Source organism: Orussus abietinus, unplaced genomic scaffold (genome assembly GCF_000612105.2).
Source record: "Orussus abietinus isolate OABI.00-Male unplaced genomic scaffold, Oabi_2.0 scaffold150, whole genome shotgun sequence".
Classification (NCBI taxonomy): domain Eukaryota; kingdom Metazoa; phylum Arthropoda; class Insecta; order Hymenoptera; family Orussidae; genus Orussus; species Orussus abietinus.
The window spans coordinates 148,284-172,233 of NW_019394335.1; the positions used below are offsets into that span (position 1 = coordinate 148,284).

The following is a 23,950-nucleotide window of genomic DNA, read 5'->3' on the forward strand; positions in this document are numbered from 1 at the left end:
AGAGGTCGCTTAAAGAATAATAAGATCTCGGAAGAGCTACGTTCAGGTCCGGTACATAAACGTCGTTTCAACGCTTGCAACGTCCGTCGTCAAAGTATATCATAAATTATCATCTCTGTTATTATACATAATCTATTTTCACGCACGTCGTTTTTGATCCTCGGCGTTACAATGTCCGTTGTAAAAATATGTCATGATCATCGCGGCGGACACCCGCCTTTGTCATTATACCCCATATGTCGTAACGCACGTCGTTCTTGACACTTGTTACAATGTCCGTTGTGAAGTATATATCATATTATGACTTACACCGAGAAAGGATAACATCAAACGTTACTACAACGTGTTCTAAAATAGGTGCCAGTTCCTAAAAGTGATATGATATACAACTAAAGTCTTCTAAAGCAACAATTTGTAAAGTTATCCGTTCTTTCTACGGATGCCTATCACATCTTTTTCAGGAAGTGGCATCCATTTCAAGACAACATTTTCTCCGAGTACTGTTGTCGATACGTCGTCTATATCAAAATACAACGTCCGTCGTAACGCCAGTGTACTTCTTCGAGACGCCATCGCGTCTTGATTAGTAAAACATCGATTTAATTAGTAAACGCGAGTTTCTCCCCGTCGAATTCCGACACCTCATCGATACCTCATCGATACCTTCGATCGAGTCCGGTCTTGAGTTACGAGTACCCGCGATCCACTTTGCGTCACGTTCGCATTCCAACGCTCTACTTCCCCTGAATTCCAGGCCCCCTGGAATTGAATCGCAGATTCACCTGAGAGTTTCCTGCAGGAACTCCCTCGGTCGAGACCGCGACGCGACTTCTACTAATTACCAGTAATTTCTTTCGGGGAGAAATAACGTTTCAAGTCAAACACCTAGGAACAAATAAAGCCAATAAAAAAAAATCAGAAGAATTAATACCGATTAATAACCGAGGATCTATTCTCTCGAAAATCAGTGAAAACGATTTCCTTCTTCGACAGCTGATTGCCTTCGATATCATATAATGAACAACAACGCGATTCGGTAACGAGGACATAATATCCAGCGTTAAAATTCACGATTCGAGTGATAACCCCCTTTGTACTCCAAATTATTGATACGTCGATTGCTGATATCGAGTCACCCTCGACGGAGGGGTGCAAAGGGTTATATTGAAGGGAGTTCCCTCCGACTTTGAAGTTTCACTTTCATCGGCCGTGGTTTCTTTGGCACGCGTCGATTTTCAGTGAATTTTATGAGGATCGTTCCTTTGGAATATCGGAAACTGGTCCTTGCGAGGTATACAGGTGGTATAAGGATCACCGGTGGGTCTTCGGTACCTATTGACACAGGGGGGCGTGGAGGTGACGCTCCGGAGGCTGCACGTGCTGCCGTGGTGTTTGCCGAAGACCGGCCGAGTGTTCACGGACACGCTGACCCTCTCGGCGATGCGGAACCGCGGGGTCGTCGGCTTGTGGTACATCATCTCGGCCCGAAAAAGAATCCTTCCCCTCTTCTCGGCACCCTCTTCCCGCTTCACATGGCACGGGTCCCTGCGGCGCCGTCGAGGAATCTCGTCCCCTCCAACCTCGCGCGAAACGCCGAACGAGATCCTCTTCCGATGCACTGTTGTCCTCCTTTTGTCCGTTTTATCGATTCGTCCTTAACGATGTCCCGTCCTTTGTATGTACGATTTATTTATATTTCTTTTGTTTGGTATATTTTAACGAGGGAGCGCGCACTGATAACGGGTGATAAGGGTTCCCGCGTGAGTCGGACTGCGAAAGGGTCTTGGCTGTGGAGCGCGGGAACGGCAGCTGCAGCTGCGACGTTTCCGTGGCGAATGCTCGACTGCGAGTACCGGGAGCAGCAGGCGCGCGGCCGGCGAGCACCGCCGACTAAACCGTCTCATCAGCCTATCAGGCCGCGCTTTGATTCGAGCCGGACGCGATCAGCTGGCCGTAGCGCCGCTGCAGTAGTGCCGCTGCAGCGCTGCTGCGCCCACTGCATCGCGCCTGCGGGGGAGCTCCTTGGAGGAGCCCCACGATTCGTCAGCCTCGCTTTGGTGACGCCGTGAGTCGAATACTTTGCCAACTCGAGTCACTTCAAGGTTTACTCGAATTCGAGGGTATTATGACTCGAGTTAATTGAAGGTTTACTCGAATTCGAGGGTATTATAACTCGAGTTACTTCAAGGTTTACTCGAATTCGAGGATATTATGACTCGAGTTACTTGAGGGTTTACTCGAATTCGAGGATATTATGACACGAGTTATTTGAAGGTTTATTCGAATTCGAGGACATTATGACGAGTTACTTCAAGGTTTACTCGAATTCGAGGGTATTATGACTCGAGTTAATTGAAGGTTTACTGGAATTCGAGGGTATTATAACTCGAGTTAATTGAAGGTTTACTCGAATTCGAGGATATTATGATTCGAGTTACTTGAGGGTTTACTCGAATTCGAGGATATTATGACTCGAGTTACTTGAAGGTTTACTCGAATTCGAGGATATTTAGACTCGAGTTACTTGAATTCTTCCTTGAATTCTTCTTTGAATTCGAAAACGATATAACTCGAATTACCCGAATTCTTACTTGAATTTGAAAACGATACAACTCGAGTTACCTGAATTCTTACTTCAATTCAAAAACGTAACTCGAGGTAGTTGAGGTAGAAAACATTACAACTCGCGTTACTTGAATTCTTCCTTGAATTCGAAAATGATATAACTCGAGTTACCTGAATTCTTTCTTGAATTCGAAAACGTATCTCGAGGTAGTTGAGGTAGAAAACGTTACAACTCGCATTACTTGAACTCTTCCTTGAATTCGAAAACGATGAAACTCGAGTTACCTAAATTCTTACTTGAATTCGAAAACGATACAACTCGAGTTACCTGAATTCTTACTTGAATTCGAAAGCATAACTCAAGTTAGTTGAGTTCGAAAACGTTACGAGTCGTCTAACTTGAATTCGAAAACGTTACGAGTCGTCTTACTTGAATTCGAAAACGTTACGAGTCGTCTTACTTGAATTCGAAAACGGTACAACTCGAGTTATCTCAGTTCTTTCTTAAATCCGAGAATATTACCACAATTTAAGGTACTTGAAGTCGAAAACATCACAGCTTAAGTTACTTGAATTCTTCCATGAATTCTGAAATATTATCGCAATTTGGACTCGAATCGACAACTCGACGAAGAAAAGAGGTACACGTCCGTGTACAAGTGGAGTTTATGGCGAAATGGGGAGGAAAACGATTTGCGGGGGGTCTCCTCGGATTTCCTCGATTCTTGATGTTCAGTGACGCGATTAGTCTATTAGAATACTTTATAAATTCGATTTATCGGAGCTCGAAAACTTCGCCGCAACTCGATTTCGAATTACAACAAAAATTACTCGAGTTGACTCGAATTCTCAACTCAAGTCCAACGAGTTGAAGCTCCGAAGCCATCCTCAACTTCTCTTCTTCTCGGTAGACTAGAAATCCTTCAAATGAGCAGCAAGTACCCCGAGGCGATCCTCGGGTCGTCAAATGGGAATGACACCGTGGGAACGTCCTGAACCTTTCGGAATGACTTTTCCCCAATTTTCTTTCGGAGAATCGAAATATCCTAGGAAGGATCCGCAATACCTTTCTCGATGTACCGACATTAACGAGATATAAAACTGTGATATATACATACCAAAAAGTGAAAATATTGATTAAAATTTTCCTCCAAACTAGGTGCACCAAATTACCTCAAACTTTAACACGTGATTATGGAGGCTCTAAGGAAGAGCGCGCTGCCCGTGGGAATTCATTTTTCGAGGAAAAAAAAATGTCCGAGATAAATACAAAATTTTCTTCGAAAAATTAAAAAAAAAAAAAAAGAAAACGAACAAACAAAAAATCTCATTTTGGTTCCTGTTCGAGATAAGTACAAAACTTTTGTAGAAAAACGAAATTTCACGAGCAGCGCGTTATTCCTTAGGGCCTCCATAATCACGTGCTAAACTTTCAGATAATTCGGTGCACCCAGTTTGGGGAAAAGTTTTTATAAATATTTTCACTTTTTCTTATGTACATATCACACTTTCATATCACCTTAAGGATCGTCTCGCACACCCGTTATATCCCTTGCTTTAAGCGACGCGTTGCGTCGTCCCCCGTTCTCCGTTCTCCAGAGTGCGGCTCGCGGAATTCCGGCGACATGAGGGAGCACCCTCCAGTCATTCCCGATGACTTCGCAGGTAGGGACAATGAGCTGCTTTTCACCAAGAGCCGTTAACTCCTCCGAGGACAGGAAATAAAAGGATGTAAACGAAACGTCTCGAGTTCGTACGCAATTTTTCGCGCTCCGAAAGGAGACCTAAGCGAGGGGTTTTATCTCCATTGTTTGTCGCCGATAAGCGATTTCGCAGGAGTCACTCGGCTTGAATTCGTCATCGCCGAAATACACGAGGGGCGTTGCGCAATCATCGTCACGGTGCAAAGACACCGTAACAAAACGATTCCGACGATGACAATAGCGAGTGACGGCTTCCTGCTTTACAAGGCCGTCCCCGATGTCGCTTCTCCTCGGGTTTTCGTGTCTTCACTTTTCAACCGCGCGACGCGACAGGGATTATCAGGAAAAAAAAAAGAAAAAAATTAATAATCGAGAATTCCTTGGAATATTAAATTGAGCGAGCCAGAAGATCCCTTCGACTGTGTTGGACTCATCGATAAGCGATACATATTGTTAAAGAAAAATTAGAATAATGGGGAGACTCTTTGTATGCTCAACTGAGTGTGGAGGAAACATTCTTTCACCTGCTTTGGAATGGCCGATAAGAGATATGCATTATCAGAAGAAACATGGTAGAGAGTCACTTTCGTGGATTAAACTGAGTATCGCGAGAAGATCCTTTCACGTGTCCCGAGCATACCGATAAGCGACACAAAGTATCAGAAAATAATTCGAATAATTAGAAGGATTAGAGAAATTATTTGGAATACTATCCGAGTATTACGCAAAGATCGTTTCACTCGTTCTGCTCCCATTGATAAGCGACATGTATTATCAGAGGAAATAAATAAAAACGAAAAGTTCCTTTTGTATATTAAACTAAGCGGGAAGATCCTTTCACCTATCCTGGATTTTTTGATAAGCGAACATATTATCATAATAAAAATGAGAAATTCTTTCCAATACAATCCGAGTATTACGCGAAGATTTTTCACTCGTTCTGCTCCCATTGATAAGCGACATGTATTATCAGAGGAAATAAATAAAAACGAAAAGTTCCTTTTGTATATTAAACTAAGCGGGAAGATCCTTTCACCTGTCCTGGATTTCTTGATAAGCGATACATATTATTATAATAAAAATGAGAAAAACATTAGAGAAATTCTTTCCAATACAATCCGAGTATTACGCAAAGATCGTTTCACCCGTCCTGCTCCCATTGATAAGCGATACGTATTATTAGAGGAAATAAATAAAAACGGAAAGTTCCCTTTGTATATAAAACTACGCGGGAAGATCCTTTCACCTATCCTGGATTTCTTGATAAGCGATACACATTATCATTAATAAAAATGAGAAAAACAAAGAGTTCCTTTCTCATATCAAACGAGGCTTTACGAGAAGATCCTTTCACCCGTCTGTAGTCCCTCGATAAGCGACACATATTATCCCAGGAAAATGAGAAAAAGCCGGAAAAGTTTCTTCCGCGCATTAAACTAAGCGTTACGGGAAGATCCTTTCACCTGCCCTGGGGGTCCAAGTATCCCTATCCTTGGCAACTCGAAGCGTGTCGCAATTTTCAATAATTACCGCGGTTTTTGCGGGACTTACAAGCACGCCACCTGTCGCGCGGAAAAACCGGGGAAAATTATGCTCTCCCATTACGTAGGGTCCAATTAGACCTCCAAACGCGTCTTTTCTCCCCGGGAGCATTTCCTCTTCCTTAAATCTCCCCACGTAAGTCCGATCGAGTGGGCACTTCTTACAAAGAATCGAAGGAAAAAATCGATTCCCAGGAAGGACTCTCTGTATCCCCCGAGGTATCAAATCCTGGGAATATCCTCTAAACCGCGCGTTCCCTCGTCCGCCATTAACTCCATCCTCGTCTCCTTTCTAATGCCCCTGGTATCCGCGTTTTTCTCAGTTTGGGCCGCAAGTAATCGATCTCCTTATACACATACGAGAGTCACGCAATCGGCCAGGCCCCCTGGAGTCCCCATAAAAGTGGGCAAATATGCGCCCGGTAAGAAAAATCCCATAAAGCGGGCCGGCCATTGGAAGGCGTTGCTTCAGCCGCCCCGACGAAAAATGCCCCTCTGGTCCCCTTTTTACAATAAATACCGGGATGGTCTTTCGCAAGAACGGTCCCTTCCAGGAGCCACGTACTCGGCCGCGTTTCGACTAGAACAATTCCGCAAGCGGTCGACGCGTTTCCTGGAGAACGGATTCCTCCCCCTTTCGAGGGGCGCGCGCGAAAACAGAGCGCGTCTATCTGCGAGGGCAATAAATCTCTGTTTCTCCTCGTTAACTAGGACCGCTTTCCATCGGTTAAACGCGGCCGAGCACAAGCGGCGGCTTTATTAAAAGCTCATTTCTCCGAGTTGAGATGGTAGAACGCGATCTAACGAGGCGGATCCGCGGAAAATCGCGGGGCCAGGGCCGTCAACCTCTCGCGGCGGCCATCTTGGTACCGGGGACTTTCGCCGTCGAAAATCGCGAATATGCCACCCCACAGACGCGATCCTTCGTAGGAACTCCATTCATAGGCTTCTAGGGAGTTTCTTGAATTTTTATATAATTTTTAAATCCTCCATGAGAACCATGGGAGCCCATTGAGAACGCGATCTTGAAGAGCGTCGTATAAGCGCTCGGAAGATGGAGCAAGAGCTGCTGCGAGGGTCGCAATAAATAATTCCTCTCATCATTTTCGACGTCGAAAATCACGGGTACATCTTTCCAAAAACCTGTTCTTTCATAGGAACTCTATTTACAGGCGTCTAGGGGGTTTCTTGAATTTTTATATAATTTTTAAATCCTCCATGAGAACCAGGAGAGCCCATGGAGAACGCGATTTTGAAGAGCGTTGAATAAACGTCCGGAAGGAGTGAGAGATGCTGTAAGGGTAGCGATAAGTAATTCCTCTCGGGACTTTGAACGTAGAAAATGCGGATGTAAACGCGTCTCTTCCATGAACCCCATTTACAGATCTCTAGGGAGTGTCAGGAATGTTTCCCGAATTTTCCGGAATTTTTCATTTCAAATTTCAAGACCCTCCATAACGACTCCTCTTGGTCGGCCACAGAGAATGCGATCTTGAAGAGCGTTCTTCAAGAGCTGCTGCGAGGGTCGTGATAAATAATTCCTCTCATCACTTTCGACGTTGAAAATCACAGGTACATCCTTCCAAAAACGCGTTCTTTCGCAGGAACTCCATTTACAGGCGTCTAGGAAGTTTCTTGAATTTTTGTATAATTTTTAAATCCTCCATGAGAACCAGGGGAGCCCATGGAGAACGCGACCTTGAAGAGCGTTGAATGAACGTCCGGAAGGAATGAGATATGCTGTAAGGGTAGCGATAAGTAATTCCTCTCGGAATTTTGAACGTAGAAAATGCGGATGTAAACGCGTCTCTTTCATGAACCCCATTTACAGATCTCTAGGGAGTGTCAGGAATGTTTCCCGAATTTTCCGGAATTTTTCATTTCAAATTTTAAGACCCTCCATAACGACTCCTCTTGGTCGGCTCCGGAGAACGCGATCTTGAAGAGCGTTGAATAAACGTCCGGAAGGAGTGAGAGATGCTGTAAGGGTAGCGATAAGTAATTCCCCTCGGGACTTTGAACGTAGAAAATGCGGATGTAAACGCGTTTCTTCCATGAACCCCATTTACACATCTCTAGGGAGTGTCAGGAATGTTTCCCGAATTTTCCGGAATTTTTCATATCGAATTTTAAGACCCTCCATGACCTCTCTTGGTTCCTCCACAGGGGGGTCCCTATACAGATCTTGACGTTAAACGCGTCTCTTCCATGAACCCCATTTACACATCTCTAGGGAATGTGAAGAATGTTTCCCGAATTTTCCGGAATTTTTCATATGGAATTTTAAGACCCTCCACGACCTCTCTTGGTTCCTCCACAGGGGGGTCCCTATACAGATCTTGACGTTGAAGAGCGCGAAGAGAACGCCCGGAAGAAGGAGCGCGAGATGCTGCGAGTGTCTCGACAGAAATAACTCCTCTCGGCGAGACCTCCCGCAATTAGTTGGTCCCGCCCCTGGATTCTCGGGGTCTTCACGGGCCATCCGAAGGACGACCTCTTCGGGTCTCCGGGGCGTCGACTTCTCGGAGAGGAACCGCGCGTCGTTGGCATCGCCGAGCGGGCGTTACGGTCATCTCGTGGACACCTTCTGGGTAGGTTTTAGGCACCGTTGGACGGCGCATTCGTCAGGGGTCACATTCGTTTCGACAATGCCGGGCCCCCCAAGTATGCCTTCGCAAACAATGGCGTCGATTCCACGGATGGATAACGAGCCACGAGCGTGAATCACCGATCGCGCATTTATTCCCGGGGCGCGGGAGGCCCTGAAGAGGAGGGCCGAAGCTTCCTGCATCCGGTCACGACGTCAATGTACACGGTCGATCGTGTCAACGAACCGATCAGCGATCGGCAAAGTGACCAATTGCGTCCATCGGCGCCACACGTCTCTCCTAATTGCCGATCAATTGGACAGGATCGACTCAATAGAGCCTGAAGAGACCTATGGCGGCCGCTCCGGATGTGCTTTCTCTTCCCCAGGGGCAACGAACGCTCCTCGGGCCGATTTATGAATAAACCTTTCAAGGAATCGCGTTACCGGGGAACGCAATGCTGCCCGGTGGAGTGGGACCCTGAAGAGTGGCCTTTTTGTCAGCGCCCTCTTGAGGGACTGCTATTTCCATCTCGGCTAGTCGCGTCTGGTCTCGGCGAGGCATTCCTGAGGGATCTTCGATGCGGCATTCTTCTATGGGAACCCTGGTACCGATGGGTCCCGATTGATGAAATCGACCTACATCTGCTCTCATTCATTAGGCGGAAAGAGATTAAAAGGCAGAACTCGGTCGGTATTGGGGCTGAGACCCTGAAGAGTGGCGAGGCGAACGTAGGCGGACCGGTGCTGCCATCGGGCGTCGTAACGACGAAGGAACACTTCGACGATGTTCTAAGTGGTACCACGTACCGACCGAGACAGACGTAAAAGTTATCGACATGTAACTCTGGACTATCAAAAACTGCTGATAACATTTAAACCTAATTTAAAAAAAAATAGTTCTCTCATTGTTGCTGCCGTAAGGTGTAACGACGAACGTCTAGTTTGACGCTTTTTAAAGGGATCCCATTTATCGACCGAGAGAGACGAAACCATTGACATGTAGTACTATACTGGCTATCAAAAACCAACTGATATAATGTAAGCCTAATCTAAATCTACCCATCGTTGCTATTTGTTTCAAGATTGCTATTAGTCTCCGGAATAATTGCTGTGTTTCTCTTACTCCAGCGTACATGCATTTAAGCGACATCCTGAGCGAAAAATATACTTTCTGGGGGAAATCAAGTACCTGCGGCAATGAAAGTGTTATCATTTTTTTCAAGCGTCACAACAGTTCATTCCACATTTACATGCACAAAATCAATTGACAACGAATAATAAATGTTCAGTTTAATATAATTGAACATCGAATCAAATCTACGTTAATTTCATTCCATCAACTCGATGTACTTCGTCGTTCGTAACCAAGTAAAAAGGTTATTGTCACAAGAATTCCCCGTTGATGATTTTTCCGCTCAGGGGAAACCCATTATCTCCATCTCTCATAGATTTTCTTCAGACTCCTCGTGGATAGCAGTAGTCAGTCAAGGACTAAATGTCGAGGTGCAAAGCGGTCTTCAAGGAGGAGAAAAGAAGACGAAATTACCGAGCGCACTTACCCGTCACCCTGAAGTCTGTTGTCCGCGCCCTGGCCTGCAGGCGGGGCGGCCAGCTGTCTAACCAGCTCGTCCCTTTCTCTCTCCTTCTGCTGGATCGTCTCCTGCAGCCTCTGCTTTTGCTTCTGGTACTCCTTGAAGAGGTCGCCGTTGTAGCTATGCTCGAGTCGGGGTTCCCCGGCTGCGGTGGCGGGTCTCGTCAAGGGTGCAGGTTCGGTGATCTTGGCGGCCACCCCCGTGGGTTTGTCAGCTAGGGAATCTCTTCTGGAACTCCTTGCCGTAGAGGGAGCTGGGGATTCCCTTCCACCCACCCTGCGCTCCGGGGTCGACGCTGTCGAGGGGTCGGCCTTGACGGCTGCAACAGGGACATCTCATAGTTACTCGAAGCAGGGTGAATAAGGTCAACGGCTACCTGGTTAATGTTTATATCAACCGGGACTTTTTTCATACCCAGGGTACTATCCCAAAAGGGGTGATTTCCTCCCTCATCCTGAATTTCCCATCCTCACAAGACCCGGGTTAAGAGCGAATAAAGGGAGAAGAGCAACCCTACGAACCTTCAGGACTCCTCGACTGTCCCCTAGCCCTGGGGGGAATCTTCGGCTGCGCGGCAGTAGTCTCCTGGATACTCGGGAGCTGCTGGAACTCGGCATAGCTGGAGCTGAGGAAGACGTCGCCCTCGTTCTCGAAGAGGCGGTCGACGCTGGTGTTCATCAGTTTGTTGTTCTTGAACCCGGTCAGATGGAAACTAGCAAAAGAGGACCTGGACATGGGGTTGATGTCTCCAGTGGAGAGAGCCATGAGAGCAGCGGATGGCATGGGGATGTTTTTCGGTCCAGGGCTCCTGGGGCCGAGTCCAGCTTCCAGAGCAGGGACCAGACTCCTGGACATCATGTCGGCAGCCGACCTGGGCCTGGTGAAGGGCATGGCGCTGTGTGGGAAGGTCTTGGGCTTGATCGGGGTGATCAGCATGTGCTCCGTCCAGGAGGTCTCGAGCGAGGGCCTCTCCAGCCTCTCCATGTCGACGTTGAGCGTCCTCTGTGCAAAGGGAACGGCGAAGGTCTCCGGAGGGATGCTCTGCAGCCAGGATAGGAGACTCAGGTCCGAATCGCTGAACCCCACGGATCCGTCCAGGAGCCTGGAGAAGCTCATCTCCACCTGCTCGCTCTCCTTCGAGCCGGTGGCCTTGGCCTGGCAATAGTTGACGCAGGACTCGTAGAGGATGCCCTTGATGATGAGCTGGACCAGTCGGTCGTTCTTCGCGCAGGAGATGGGGTGAGCCGGGTCGGTGGACTTCCGGTCCCCCGGGAGGAATCTCTCCACCAGAGGATGGACCTCTCGGAAGCACTGCACCCTGGCGTTGCTGGGGTTCCAGTCCTTGTACTGCAGGTGGTCCGTCAACCTCGGCAAGGTGAGCAGCAGGCAGAGGCCACTGTACTCCTCCTTCGAGGGCGCCACCTTCTCCAGCTCGCCCAGCACCTTCACCACCTCCTCCACCGCGTTGTCCACGTTGTTCCCGTTGGTACCCATCATCACGTTCGCCTCCGACTTGATGCACAGCAATTCTACGTATTTATGCCGCAAAATCGAGTAGGCGAACCGCCTCATGTCGAAGTCCGGCAGCGCCTCCAGCGGCTGGATGAACTCCAGGACGTCGTCCCACTGACCGTCCAGGATCAGCTGGCGTAGGAACAGGACGTCGTCGCTGTACTGCCCATTTATTACCCCGGTTTCCCGTTCTAGCGAGAGCTGCGAGATGTGCAGGTCCCGGCCGTGCAGGAACTCCAGGGTCAGACGCACCACGTCCTCCTCCCGCAACGTCAGGTGCGCCGCCGGCATCACGTACCGAATACGCAACCTGCAACACGAAGAACACCCTGAAGAGATCGCTTCGAGATTAGCTTGTCGTAAATCTCCGCAAATGCGGAACTTTCGATGCTAATTTGAAGGTTTTCTTTTTTGCCTTTTTTTCTCTGCCTCTATCTCTGAATATTTTAAACCGGGGCGACCGCAGGAGCTTGTTTTAACGCCGTACGGCGGATATAAATGTCAATCTCTGTATGTTAAATAATCATGATTGCTTTGCGTAAACGACACGTTAAGCGATGAAATGTGTGAACTGTCTGGAGAGATAAGAAACGTTTTTATTTTAAAGGTAATTAGTTTTTGGGGAGATTAATTTATGTGCTTTTTATTGTATATGTGGCGTTTTGAGGAGTCTCGTTTATGATACGTATTTCTGAACTGGAGGTATCGAATCGTCTGCATCTTACCAAGTCAATATGGCGGAACTATAGAAAGGTCGAGTACTCATAAAACTTTCATTTTTCAATATTGTTTATAAATATTTTCTCAATGTTTTTATGAAAAATTAAGTTTTACGGGTGCCAGGGCCTCCATTAGGAACTACATATTCACGCGGTAAAATTTCAAAGGACTCGGTACACTTGGTTCATATAGAAGTTTTATAAACAATTGATCTCTCAGATGCCACTTTCTCATCGCTTTAACATAAATAATTGAAGTAGCCTAAAGTTCCTAACGATTAGGACATAAAAATCTAAAAATCGTTCAGAAGGGCACTTTGAGTTTACGCTGGATCACGTTATCTTCAAGATAACGTTAACATTTTCATTGAAACAAGACAAGTAAATAGGGTACGCGTATTCTCTTAACCTTAGGAACCCTTTTAACGTTCTTTATCCCCTATACTTCCGCTTCTGTAAAAGTGAAGTTCCTAACGATTAGAATATAAAAATCTAATAACTGCTCAGAAGGGCACTTTGAGTTCACACTGGATGACGTTATCTTCAAGATAACGTTAACATTTTCATTGAAACAAGACAAGTAAATAGGGTACGCGTATTCTCTTAACCTTAGAAACCTTTGTAACGTTCTTTATCCCCTACACTTTTGCTTCTGTAAAGGTGAATCGATGAACTTCCACCTGCGGAGAGATCACCCATTACCTTCCTTCTTCAAGATCTCCACCCTGTTCGGGTCCACCAGCCAGAAATGAAACCTCGATCGACCCTTCGTCCGGAATTTTCCACGGCCGAAATTCCTGCGTTTTCCGACCGGCCTGCGAATTATGGCGAAACTCTCTTCAAAGCGGAATGCAAGAAACGCGACCCACGTGGAGGTCGTTGCTCCTTGTCCGGCTTTTGCTCGCTGACTCTGCGCCACGTTCCGTCTGATAATGGTGTTAGTAATGGCAGCTGGAAGACCCTAATGCATCGAATACCGAATCGACACGATTCTGGGGTCCCCTCGTGTCGGGGAGAATCGCAAAGCGGCTCGACCTGGCTTCGGACGAAATCCAACGGTCTGCAAATCGAGCGAAATCGTCCTCTACCAGGTCGGACGACGGCGACGCCCGTTTCCCAATTTTGCGACGACTTGCACTTATGGAATACCTCGGCGGAATGACCGATCAGCAGAAACCGAAACGAGCCTCGAATAGTCATTCCAGTCCAGTTTTCGCCGAACCTCCGAGTGGTTTATTTAGAAGCCATGGGGATTTCCTTTCGGGAGCTGGTGAGCCATCTTCTTGTAGATGTTACGGGCAAAGTGCTGCAGAGGGCATCGCGAGGGAAATCGTTTCAAAGCCCGGAATCACGTGGAAATCCCAAGCAGAAATCATTGGAAATAGTTATGAATCACTAAAATCGAGAGGTTATTCATTCGGAAATCAGGAAAAACCATTTCCTTCATTGAAAACCGATTGCCTTTCATTTTGTATATAAATATATATTAGTAACAAACGATAATCGTCCGGTGATATGAAAGGGTAATTCTATATATAATATATAACGTTATATATAAAATTATATATATATAACGTCAGAATATTTATAAAACTTCTACAAATTGGGTACACCGAATAATTTGAAACTTGAACACATGATTATAGAGGCCCCACGGAAAAACGTAATGCTCGTGAAATTTAATTTCTCACAACAAAAAAATGTAATCTTGGTTCTAGTCTAGGCCAACAAAATTTTCTTTTAAAAATGAAATTTCACGAGCATCGCGTTCTTCCTTAGGGCCTACATAATCACGTGCTAACGTTTCAAATGATTCAGTGCACCCAGTTTGGAGGAAAGTTTTATTAATATTTTGACGTTCTGATATATAGAATGACAATTTCATATGTTTCAATCAACCGATTTTGTGGAATAAAAAAAATGTATGATTTTTTTTTGTGCGCGGGAAATTATTTCTATCAATGCACGGACACGTCTTAATCGACCTTAATGACCAAATATTATAAGCAATGGGTGACAAAATCGCAGCTGCATCATTTACAATGCCTTTCCCATTTTACCCATAACAAATGCGATAAACAGAACTCCTATAAATCATCTGGTACCAGAAGAACGACTAATTTCAGGTCCTAGCAACAATTCTAGCAACATTTCTGGCTGCCAATGCAGACATCATAGTGCAACCTGGTTACGGCGCTTCAAGTCAGTCTCAACGTCAACCTCTCTTCGGTCGAAGACTGCTTCAGAGTCGTCAGAGCCAGCCTTCGACAAAAGGTCAGCAACGGCAGCAACAACATCAAGTAAACCCGGCCCAGGAGCAGCAACTTCTGCACTCGGTGCAGAAACAGATAGCGGACTATTTGCAGTTCATCCAGCAGCAACAGCAACAGATCCAAAATGCTCTGGGCACCTCGTTTCTGAGTCCAATGATTCCCCATCAGGCGACTCCACCTTTGGCCAGGGGTCGGGGACTGACACCGCAATTGTCAACTCCGGGTCTCAGAGGGGCCCGACTGGGAGGGCTTCAAGGATTGCCAGGATTTCAAGGATTGCCAGGACTTCAAGGATTGCCAGGACTTCAAGGATTGCCAGGACTTCAAGGACTGCCAGGATTTCAAGGACTAGGGGGACTTCACGGATTGGGGGGGCTTCAGAGACTGGGAGGACTTCAAGGATGGGGAGGACTTCAAAGACTGGGAGGGCTTCAAGGATTGGGAGGACTCCCAGGATTGGGCCCGTCCCTGCCTATCTCCAAGCCTCTTGTCCCGGTGATTATTGGGTTGTTGCATAAACTCGCGAATAAATTTGCAAGTGAAGCTTGTTAGGAACGCGAAAGTAGGTACAAGCATCCGCGTTCTTAAAGGGACTCGATTAGAAAAGTGAAACGATTCTTTTTACTGTAAATTAGTATGTATATTCTTCTTTGATGATAACATAGAAGTAGGGGCATGTCGTGAAAAGATGATCGAGAATAACTGATGACATCTAATGATTCTTTTAAATTCAGAAGTTTCACTTAAAATCTTTAACAGTCAATCCTTTTCGAGATAACTACATGCTTATATAAGACTGCCGGGAAGGTGACAAGAAATAGCTAACAGAGTAGGACGGTACATTATTAATTAATACGTGCTTTGTCTCGTCGCAGAAAATGCATTTCATGAAACATAATTTAAAGTAACTTGAATGCTCTGGATCAAACCAATGCATTTTCCACCGTCCAGATTTGTCCACGGACTAATGGGAAGAAATCAATATTTGCGTCGATAAAAAATGATTGAGAATAATTGATGACATCTAATGATTATTTTAAATTCAGAAGTTTCACTTAAAATCTTTAACAGTCCTTTTCGCGATAACTACATGCTTAGATAAGACTGGTACATTATTAATTAATACGTTCTTTGTCTCGTCGCAGAAAATGCATTTCATGATACATAATTTGAAGTAACTGCAACGCTCTGGATCAAACCAATGCACTTTCCACCGTCCAGATTTGTCCGCGGACTAATGAGAAGAATTCAATATTTGCGTCGTGGTTCTTTAGAATTTTTTACTCTTCAATTTTTAAGCCGTGACTTAGTTTCCTCACTTTTCCGAGCGAAACACAATTTGAGGTAATTGCGACGCTCTAGATCGGACGAATGCACTTTCCGAGGTCAGTCGACGCCGCTGGGTCAGCTCTTGAGGATGATGATGCTGGGTACGAGGGCGATGATGGGTCGTCCTCTGATGCATCCGAGACAAATGAGGAAATTCATGATGTGGCCGAGAACTCGTCCCTAGACCGATGGAACCGACACTCGATCAAACGTCGGGCCGTTCCAAGTTTGGAAGGTAAAGTGATCCAGAAACTCGATACAGTTTCGCGCTAAATACATACACGCACACAACGCACACCGATAAAAGTGCCGATGTAAATTTACATACTAATTGACTATTCCGATATCACAATAAATTGCAGCAAAATTCCATTGTCTCTGTGCTATCACATTAGGTATGGTAAGTTAAGGGAATGTGGAAGTGGCACCTAAAAGCTCAATAGTTCATAAAACTTTTCCACGAACTGGGTGCCTCAAATCGTTTCATACTTTAAAACGTGAATATGGAGACCCTAAGGTAGGTCTTAAAACTCGCAAAATTTCATTTTTTATAAACTGTTTTTAAAACACCTATAAACAAATTAGAAAAGAATTGAAATTTCAAGAGTTTCAGGACCTTCCTTATAGTTTTCCTATTCACGTTGTAAAGTTTCGAACTATTCGGTAAACCGAGTTAGGAAAAAAGTTTTATAAACAAAACCTCTTCGACGCCACTTTCACATCACCTTAAGTCAAAGAGAATTATAATGCAATACTACTTTTAATTCAAGTAACAATGCACTAATACGATAAATATACAATGTTACGTGTATTTAGACATTTAGTTATGTGTAATCTTAGCATTTTATGCTTTTCTACATGAAACTTTAGTTATCAGTTGTGTATAAAAGTATGTAAACTTCATTTTTACGAGTGCATGCGCAAACGCCATGGAACAACTATAGGCCGGGTTTGGGAGTAATAAATTCTTATTAACGAAGAATTGGAAATAATCTGGAGCTAATGATGAATTTTTCCAAGCAGAGCAACTGGCGAGCCTTGAGGAGAAACTGAAATCTGGGCAGCAGGCGATTCGCGACAGATTCACGAACCTGGACCCCCATAAAGGCCATCTTCCCGTTCAACCAGCCAACACTTATGGTAATCCCAATCAAGGATTCGGCTCCAATTACAGAGACTTCGACAATCTGGTGCATCGGGTATCCGAGCAGGCTAAAAAAATCCTGGACACCATCGACAGCACCGCGGCTCATGTGAACAACCTGAGGCCTCAACAAACGGCCCAGAAGACCACAAATTATCAGCCGGAAGTGTATCCTAATCAGCAGTCACCGAATGAAGGAAGAACGACAGTTCCCAAAATGAACGCGCCAGGACCAAGGGGTCCTTCCGGTCCCCCAGGACCAGAGCATAGTCCCGGGAAATCGTATCCCACCGTAAGAACAATTTTTAAATATCCATCATAAAAAGAACCGCACAACCTAAAAATTAAATTTATGCGCATCTGATAATCACGCGTCATTTCGTAGAATAAAAAAAAAAAAAGAAAATGCATGATTAGATCTCGATCTACAAGTATTGTTTAAATTAGAATTGAATAGCTATCTCATCATTGTAAAGGATAATTGTTATTCTCTAATTTGCACAATTATTATTCTTAGGTGCCGGGATCTTTTGCGACGAATGAAAAGTATACTTTTTAGGGGATTCTTCTTAATTTTTCTTAACTTTTTCAGAATGGCTCTCCTGGCTATCTTGGTCCTATTCGAGATCCCACCGTAAGAACAATTTTTTAATATCCATCATAAAAAGAACCGCACAACCTGAAAATTAAATTTATGCGCATCTGATAACTACGTGTCGTTTCGTGGAATAAAAAAAAAGAAGAAAATGCATGATTAGATCTCTATCTACAAGTATTGTTTAAATCAGAATTGAATTGCTATCTCATCACTGTAAAGGATATTTGTTACTCTCTGAATTGCACAATTTTTATTCTTAGGTGCCGGGATCTTTTGCGACGAATGAAAAGTATATTTTTTAGGGGATTCTTGTTAATTTTTCTTAACTTTTTCAGAATGGCCCTCCCGGCTATCTCGGTCCTATTCGAGACATCTTTGGGAGGATAGTATCGACCGTTGATGCATTCCGTAGTTATCCTTATGCAATGGGGCCCAACCCAGGATACAATTACGAGAATTATGGATACTCGACAGGACCGAATTTCCCGTATGCCTCTTCTAGTGGGATTTCACGAAACCAGAATTTCGCCCCTGCTTTTGGATATTCAGATCCGAGATCGTATGGGTCTTATGGGTACACTCCATTATACAATGGCTTCCTAAACGTCATGAGCGCACTGCCAGGTTTTAGCTACTACCCTGCCAAGAAGTGAGGGAGTTTTAAACAATTTAACCATAATTTTAAGTTACTCCTTTCTGCGCAGGAAATGCGCAGACGCTTATCGAACTCCGTCCATCACGTAGAATTAATTCCTCCGAAGAGCTTATGCAAAATAGCGTTAATCATTACCATTACGAGTTGTGAAATAAGGACTAATCCCTAATGGGGTATGTACGTACAACTGCAGAATAACTTTACAAGTAGTAAGTGTACAAACTGTAAAATTATCCTTCCTTATCGTCTTCGTATAATATAATCCTCTACGGAATGGAGTCTATCTAACAGTTCAGAGTGATAACGTTTAACGCTATTTTCTTTTTCTCAACATAGTATTTAAGGCTTTTTAAGGCTTCTATTTATTTCCTAGGATAAGTCTGTTAAGGTGAAGTGAAACCCCCTTCAAATCAGTCGATTTAAATACACTTTTTTTTTTAAGGGTATTAGACCAAACTGTCCGAAACTTTGATACATCACTCCTGATCATCTAAGAATTGTCCTGACACGTTCAAAATTTGGATTTTTTGAAAAAATCTTTTAACTCAGCCCAGACCATAATCAAAATGACGTTGAGCTCCCATATTTCGATCAATATACAATTATCCAAGGCTCCGATATGAGAAACAAAAGGGTCAGGACAATTATACGACAATTTAGAACACTCTGGTAATCGATAAACTCGCATTTGAACGGGATAAAGGCAAAAGAAGTGTTGTATGCGTTTCTATGCCAAAACGATGGGAATACGAGGTCTCGGAGTGAAAATTTAATTGACCTGGAAATCACAGATGGCGCAGGGGGTCCCTCTGCAGTCAATTAGGGCCCCAGAAATCACGAATCCAGAGGATTTCTGGAGTTTTACTTAGATTTCTTTATAATTATTGTAGGAAAACGACAGGTGGAGCATGCCATTTGGTACAATACCCAATATGATTCGACACAGTTGTGAATATAAAAACGAACGTCGTCAACGTAGACATTTAGAAAATTCTTTATCGACGTCGATCAAGTTCCTCGACGTATTTCACCTCACCTTAATCACGCCTGGTCGTGGTACATTGGAATATAAATCACTGAAATGTTATTAGATATGAATAAATAGATAAGCAGCAGTAAGAATAAAGGGGAAGATTTCAGTCTCGCTTTTACCCGCGCTTCTCCTTCACTTCCTGTAAAAGGCCTAGGAACGTCCTCTCAATTTGTAGCCGGAGAAAAATCGGAGTAAAACCGGACGGCGTGCAAGAACCTGGACGAACAGAAGGAAACAGCTTTGTTATGGACGAATCGATGAGTCGACCAAGTGAGTCTTTCCCTTTTCCGGGGCTCGAGAGTCGTTAACGAGACCAGAGGATTCCGGGAACGATCGAGTCTCAATTCGCAGCCCGACAAACAGGTGACAGGTGCAGGTGAAAATCACTTCCCCAAGGAGAAGGTGTACAAAAGGTTCCCGAGGCTCGATCGCAATTCTGCGGGGACTACTCACGTGGAAGACTATATAGGAAGTCCAAGGTGGTGCACAGAAGAAAAAGAGAATTCACAGTCACGGCAAGAATTTATACTTGCCGCAATAAATGTGAACACTTGAAAATGAGCCAGCAACATTTTTGTAACGTTGATAACAAAAAAAAAAAAGAAAAGAAAACGATTACTACCCTGGGGCAACAGAAATTCTATTCATGGTTGCAATATTTTTTTCTAACTTATTTCCAAAGTCATTTCTGTCATTCGTTCGGGCAGAGGCAACGATATTATTTTTCCAGCTGTTGCTACAAATTCATTTGCTAATTTACCAAGCATTTATTCCAAAGCAAGCTCTGTAATGGTTACGTCGACGTTCGACGTAATTGCAAACCTTTTTTTTTTTTCGTTCGTGCGATTATTCCTGCAGCAGGAGCAAAACTTTATCAGCAATTCTGTTTTTTGCCAAAAGTGCGAATGTTTTTTTTTTGGTATACCTAGGCTCTAGTTCGGAGTTTTGTAATAGTTTTTCAGTCATAAAGACAATACGCAAAGACGTCTGGCATATCCGACGAACGCATTAAGTTTCATTTGACTAGGGTGTGAAGGGGTTAAAATTGAATTATGCATCCGACATAATTCATATCACCTTAACTCCTTGACGCGTATTGTAATATATTACAAAATATTCCTTATTACAAAAGTGTAACACATTGTAATATATTGCAACGCGCAAAGACGTCTGGCATATCCAATGAACGCATTACGTTTCATTTGACTAGGGCGTGAAGGGGTTAAAATTGAATTATGCATCCGACATAATTCATATCACCTTAACTACTTGACGCGCACTGTAATATATTAAAAAATATTCCTTCTTACAAAAGTGTAACACATTGCAGTATATTGCAACGCACAAACACGTCTAACATATCTGATGAACGCATTACGTTTCATTTGACTAGGGTGTGAAGGGGTTAAAATTGAATAATGCATCCGAAATAATTCATATCACCTTAAATCCTTGACGCGTATTGTAATATATTACAAAATATTCCTTATTAGAAAAGTGTAACACATTGCAGTATATTGCAATGCGCAAAGACGTCTAGATGAACGCATTACGTTTCATTTGACTAGGGTGTGAAGGGGTTAAAATTGAATTATGCATTCTTTCTTCATTGGGTCAGTTTAGTATACCCTAACTAGAACTTACCCTGAGAAGTTCAAATGTAAGCTTTATATCGGTAGCTCGGCATCCTAGTTAGGCTCTTTGTCGTAATGTTTCACCCTTGCAAACTTTCTTCCCGGGTAGGTTCTTGTTTTGGGGTTAAAGCGGTAATTACGGGGGCTACTCGAGAGCTTTCTCGAAGAAGGCGGAATCCGGCAAAGGAGCCATTACCACCGCGAATAGGCGCATTCACGGAAGGCTTTGACCCCCGAGACGACGAGTCGCCATTTACAAAGCGGTTTACACAAGGCGACCATCTAGGGATTTTCATCGCGGCGACATACATAGCGGCGGGCGACTTTCAACCGAGGAGAACTAGGAAAAAGTCCCCCAACGGCGTTCCCACGAGCGCCAGCGAGGGATTCCTCCGTAGGCTCGATTTGTCAATAGACTGTCAACAACAGGAAGAGCCTCGACGAGGTTATGGGAACAAAAATTAGCCCCCCTTCTTCCATGAATTGCGAACTCCTGCGGAGGAGCTGTAGAACTCTTATCAAGATATTGAGATTATTTAAATTGCGAGGTACTTCTTCGGTGACTCGATTTGTCAATGGACGCTCGAGATCAAGATGGAGACTCGACGACTATTTATTGAGACAGATGTTCTTTGAATTAACAGAATATTTCTCATGCACTATTTTAAGAAATATTTCCTTAGCTAAATGAATGTTTTTTTCTTAGTATATATAGGGGATTTTTCTGGAGGCTCGATTTGTCAATGCACTGTCAAAATTAAGATGATGAATCTCGATTTGTCAATGGACGCTCGAGATCAAGATGGAGACTCGACGAGAGTATAAGAACATTATTATCCCTTGTTCTTGCATTAATCGCAAACGGAGGAACTCTGGAAACTCCAACGAGATATTGAGATTACGCAAATTGTACCTTGGAGATAAAAAATATGTCACTGAACCAAAGAAACATTTCTTTGATTAGTACTAAAGGGATATTTTGTTGATTCAAAGATTTGCCACAAATAAACTCGATAATAAATTGGATAAGATTCCTCGGAATAATGACAATTTATTTCAGTCTACTTGAGACAGATGATTGCTCTTTGAACTAACAGAATATTTCTCACGCACTATTCAAAGAAATATTTCCTTAGCTAAATTAATATTTTTTTCTTAGTGTAGATTTTTCTTGAGGCTCGATTCGTCAATGCACTGTCAAAATTAAGACGAATGATCTCGAGAAGACTACCAGGAAAAAATTGATCCTTGAACTTGCACGAATCGCGAGCTCGCCGAGGAACTCTAACAACTCCACCAAGACACTGATATTATGCAAATCGTCCGGGAAGGATTTCCTCGAGGCAGGATTTGCCAATAGACAGTCAAGATGAAGAAGAAAAATCACGACGCGATTACGAATACGAGAATTAGTTCTTGCACTTGGACGAATGGCGAGCTCTCGGGGAGCTCTATGAGGCCTAACAAGATACTAAAATTATGCAAATTGTACATTATAGATGGTATATACGCATTCGCGTACGTATATGAATACGTTTCCTGAGGAGAGAAACGAAATTGCATGGGGAGTCGAGAGAAAAAAAAATAGCCGGGACGAGCGGAGTATAAACAGAAAGTGGCGCAAAATTACGGCGGAAACGACGTAGGGCTGATTCTACTGGTTAATGGGGAATTATCCCGCGGGAGTGCGCAGGGATTATGCCAACAATTGAGGGCCGGCAGCACGCGTCCGGGGCTAATAGACGCGGACATGGCAATTTCCTGCCGACCCTGGCAGCCACCCTGAAGAGACGTAACCACCGACGAGTAACCTCGAAGAACGGCACTAAGGCGACTTGACGTGAAGTGCCCCCCTCAAATCAGTCGATATATCGAATACAACACTTTTTTTTAAGGGTATCAGACCAAACTGTCCGAAACTTAGACACATCACTCCCGATCATCTAAGAATTGTCCTGACACATTCAAAATTTAGATTTTTGGAAAAAATTTTTTAACTCACCCCAGACCAGAATCAAAATGGCGTCGAGCTCTCATATTTCGATCAATATACAATTATCGAAGGCTCCGATATGAGAAACGAAAGGGTCAGGACAATTTTACGACAATTTAGAACACTCTGGTAGTCGATAAACTCGCATTTGAACGGGATAAAGGCAAAAAAAGTGTTGTATGCGCTTCTATGCTAAAGCGATGGTAATACGAGGTCTCGGAGTGAAAATTTAATTGACCTGGAAATCACAGATGGCGCAGGGGGTCCCTCTGCAGTCAATTAGGGCCCCAGAAAGCATGAATCCAGAGGATTTCTGGAGTTTTATTTCGATTTTTTTATAATTATTGTACGAAAACGACAGGTGGAGTATGCTATTTGGTACAACACCCAATATAATTCGACACAGCTGTCAATATAAAAACGAACGTCGGCGACGTAGGCATTTAGAAAAATCTTCTTTATCGACGTCGATCAAGTTCCTCGACGTGTTTCACTTCACATTAAGGTGGAGGGCGCAAAAGGCCGAAGGGCAACGGGCCTTGGCAGGGGTAGATAGACCCGTGTGTAATAGCACGTCACAGAATATATTTTCATGTACGACGCCTCTGACATGTACGAGGGGATGCACTCTCGTGCATGGTGAATATCCTTGGAGAACACCTGCTAACCATTACCGTGGAATATATAAAACTAGCAAACCTAACCATTCCCTTCGTACTTCTGTTAAGGCAGGGGAAACAAAAAAGAGCGAACAGGGGGGGCTATTTTTTCTCTTTCTCTTTTCTTGTAAGTTCAACGGCATATATAATATGAAGCCCACAAAGCCACGTTTCAAAACCACATAAAAAAATCCACATACCCTTAGTACACAAGAGCGTAATAAATGAATTATTTCATAACATCGTTTTATAATTCTCTAAAATCATTTAGGAAGTAATACACTTACGTACTAATTTGACATGGGTTACAAGCTCATAATTTGCTCGCTCATACATTTTCACAATAAACGAATTTATGTTTTAAAACGAATATACCACGTGTGAGAAAGACTTCCGAAAGAGGATGATAG

General features: G+C 44.0%; 1 protein-coding gene across 2 annotated transcripts in view; it reads right to left on the reverse strand.

The window, feature by feature from the left end:
• Positions 1 to 23,950, reverse strand: part of LOC105702286 (WD repeat-containing protein 47) — a 66,828-nt gene that overhangs the window by 36,878 nt on the left and 6,000 nt on the right. For both annotated transcript variants that reach the window (XM_023431817.1, XM_023431816.1), the window contains exons 2-3: positions 10,513 to 11,813; positions 9,959 to 10,310 (exon numbers count right to left, since the gene is read on the reverse strand). In XM_023431817.1, coding sequence (XP_023287585.1) covers positions 9,959 to 10,310; positions 10,513 to 11,813 — 1,653 coding nt within the window. The remainder of the gene's footprint in view (positions 1 to 9,958; positions 10,311 to 10,512; positions 11,814 to 23,950) is intronic.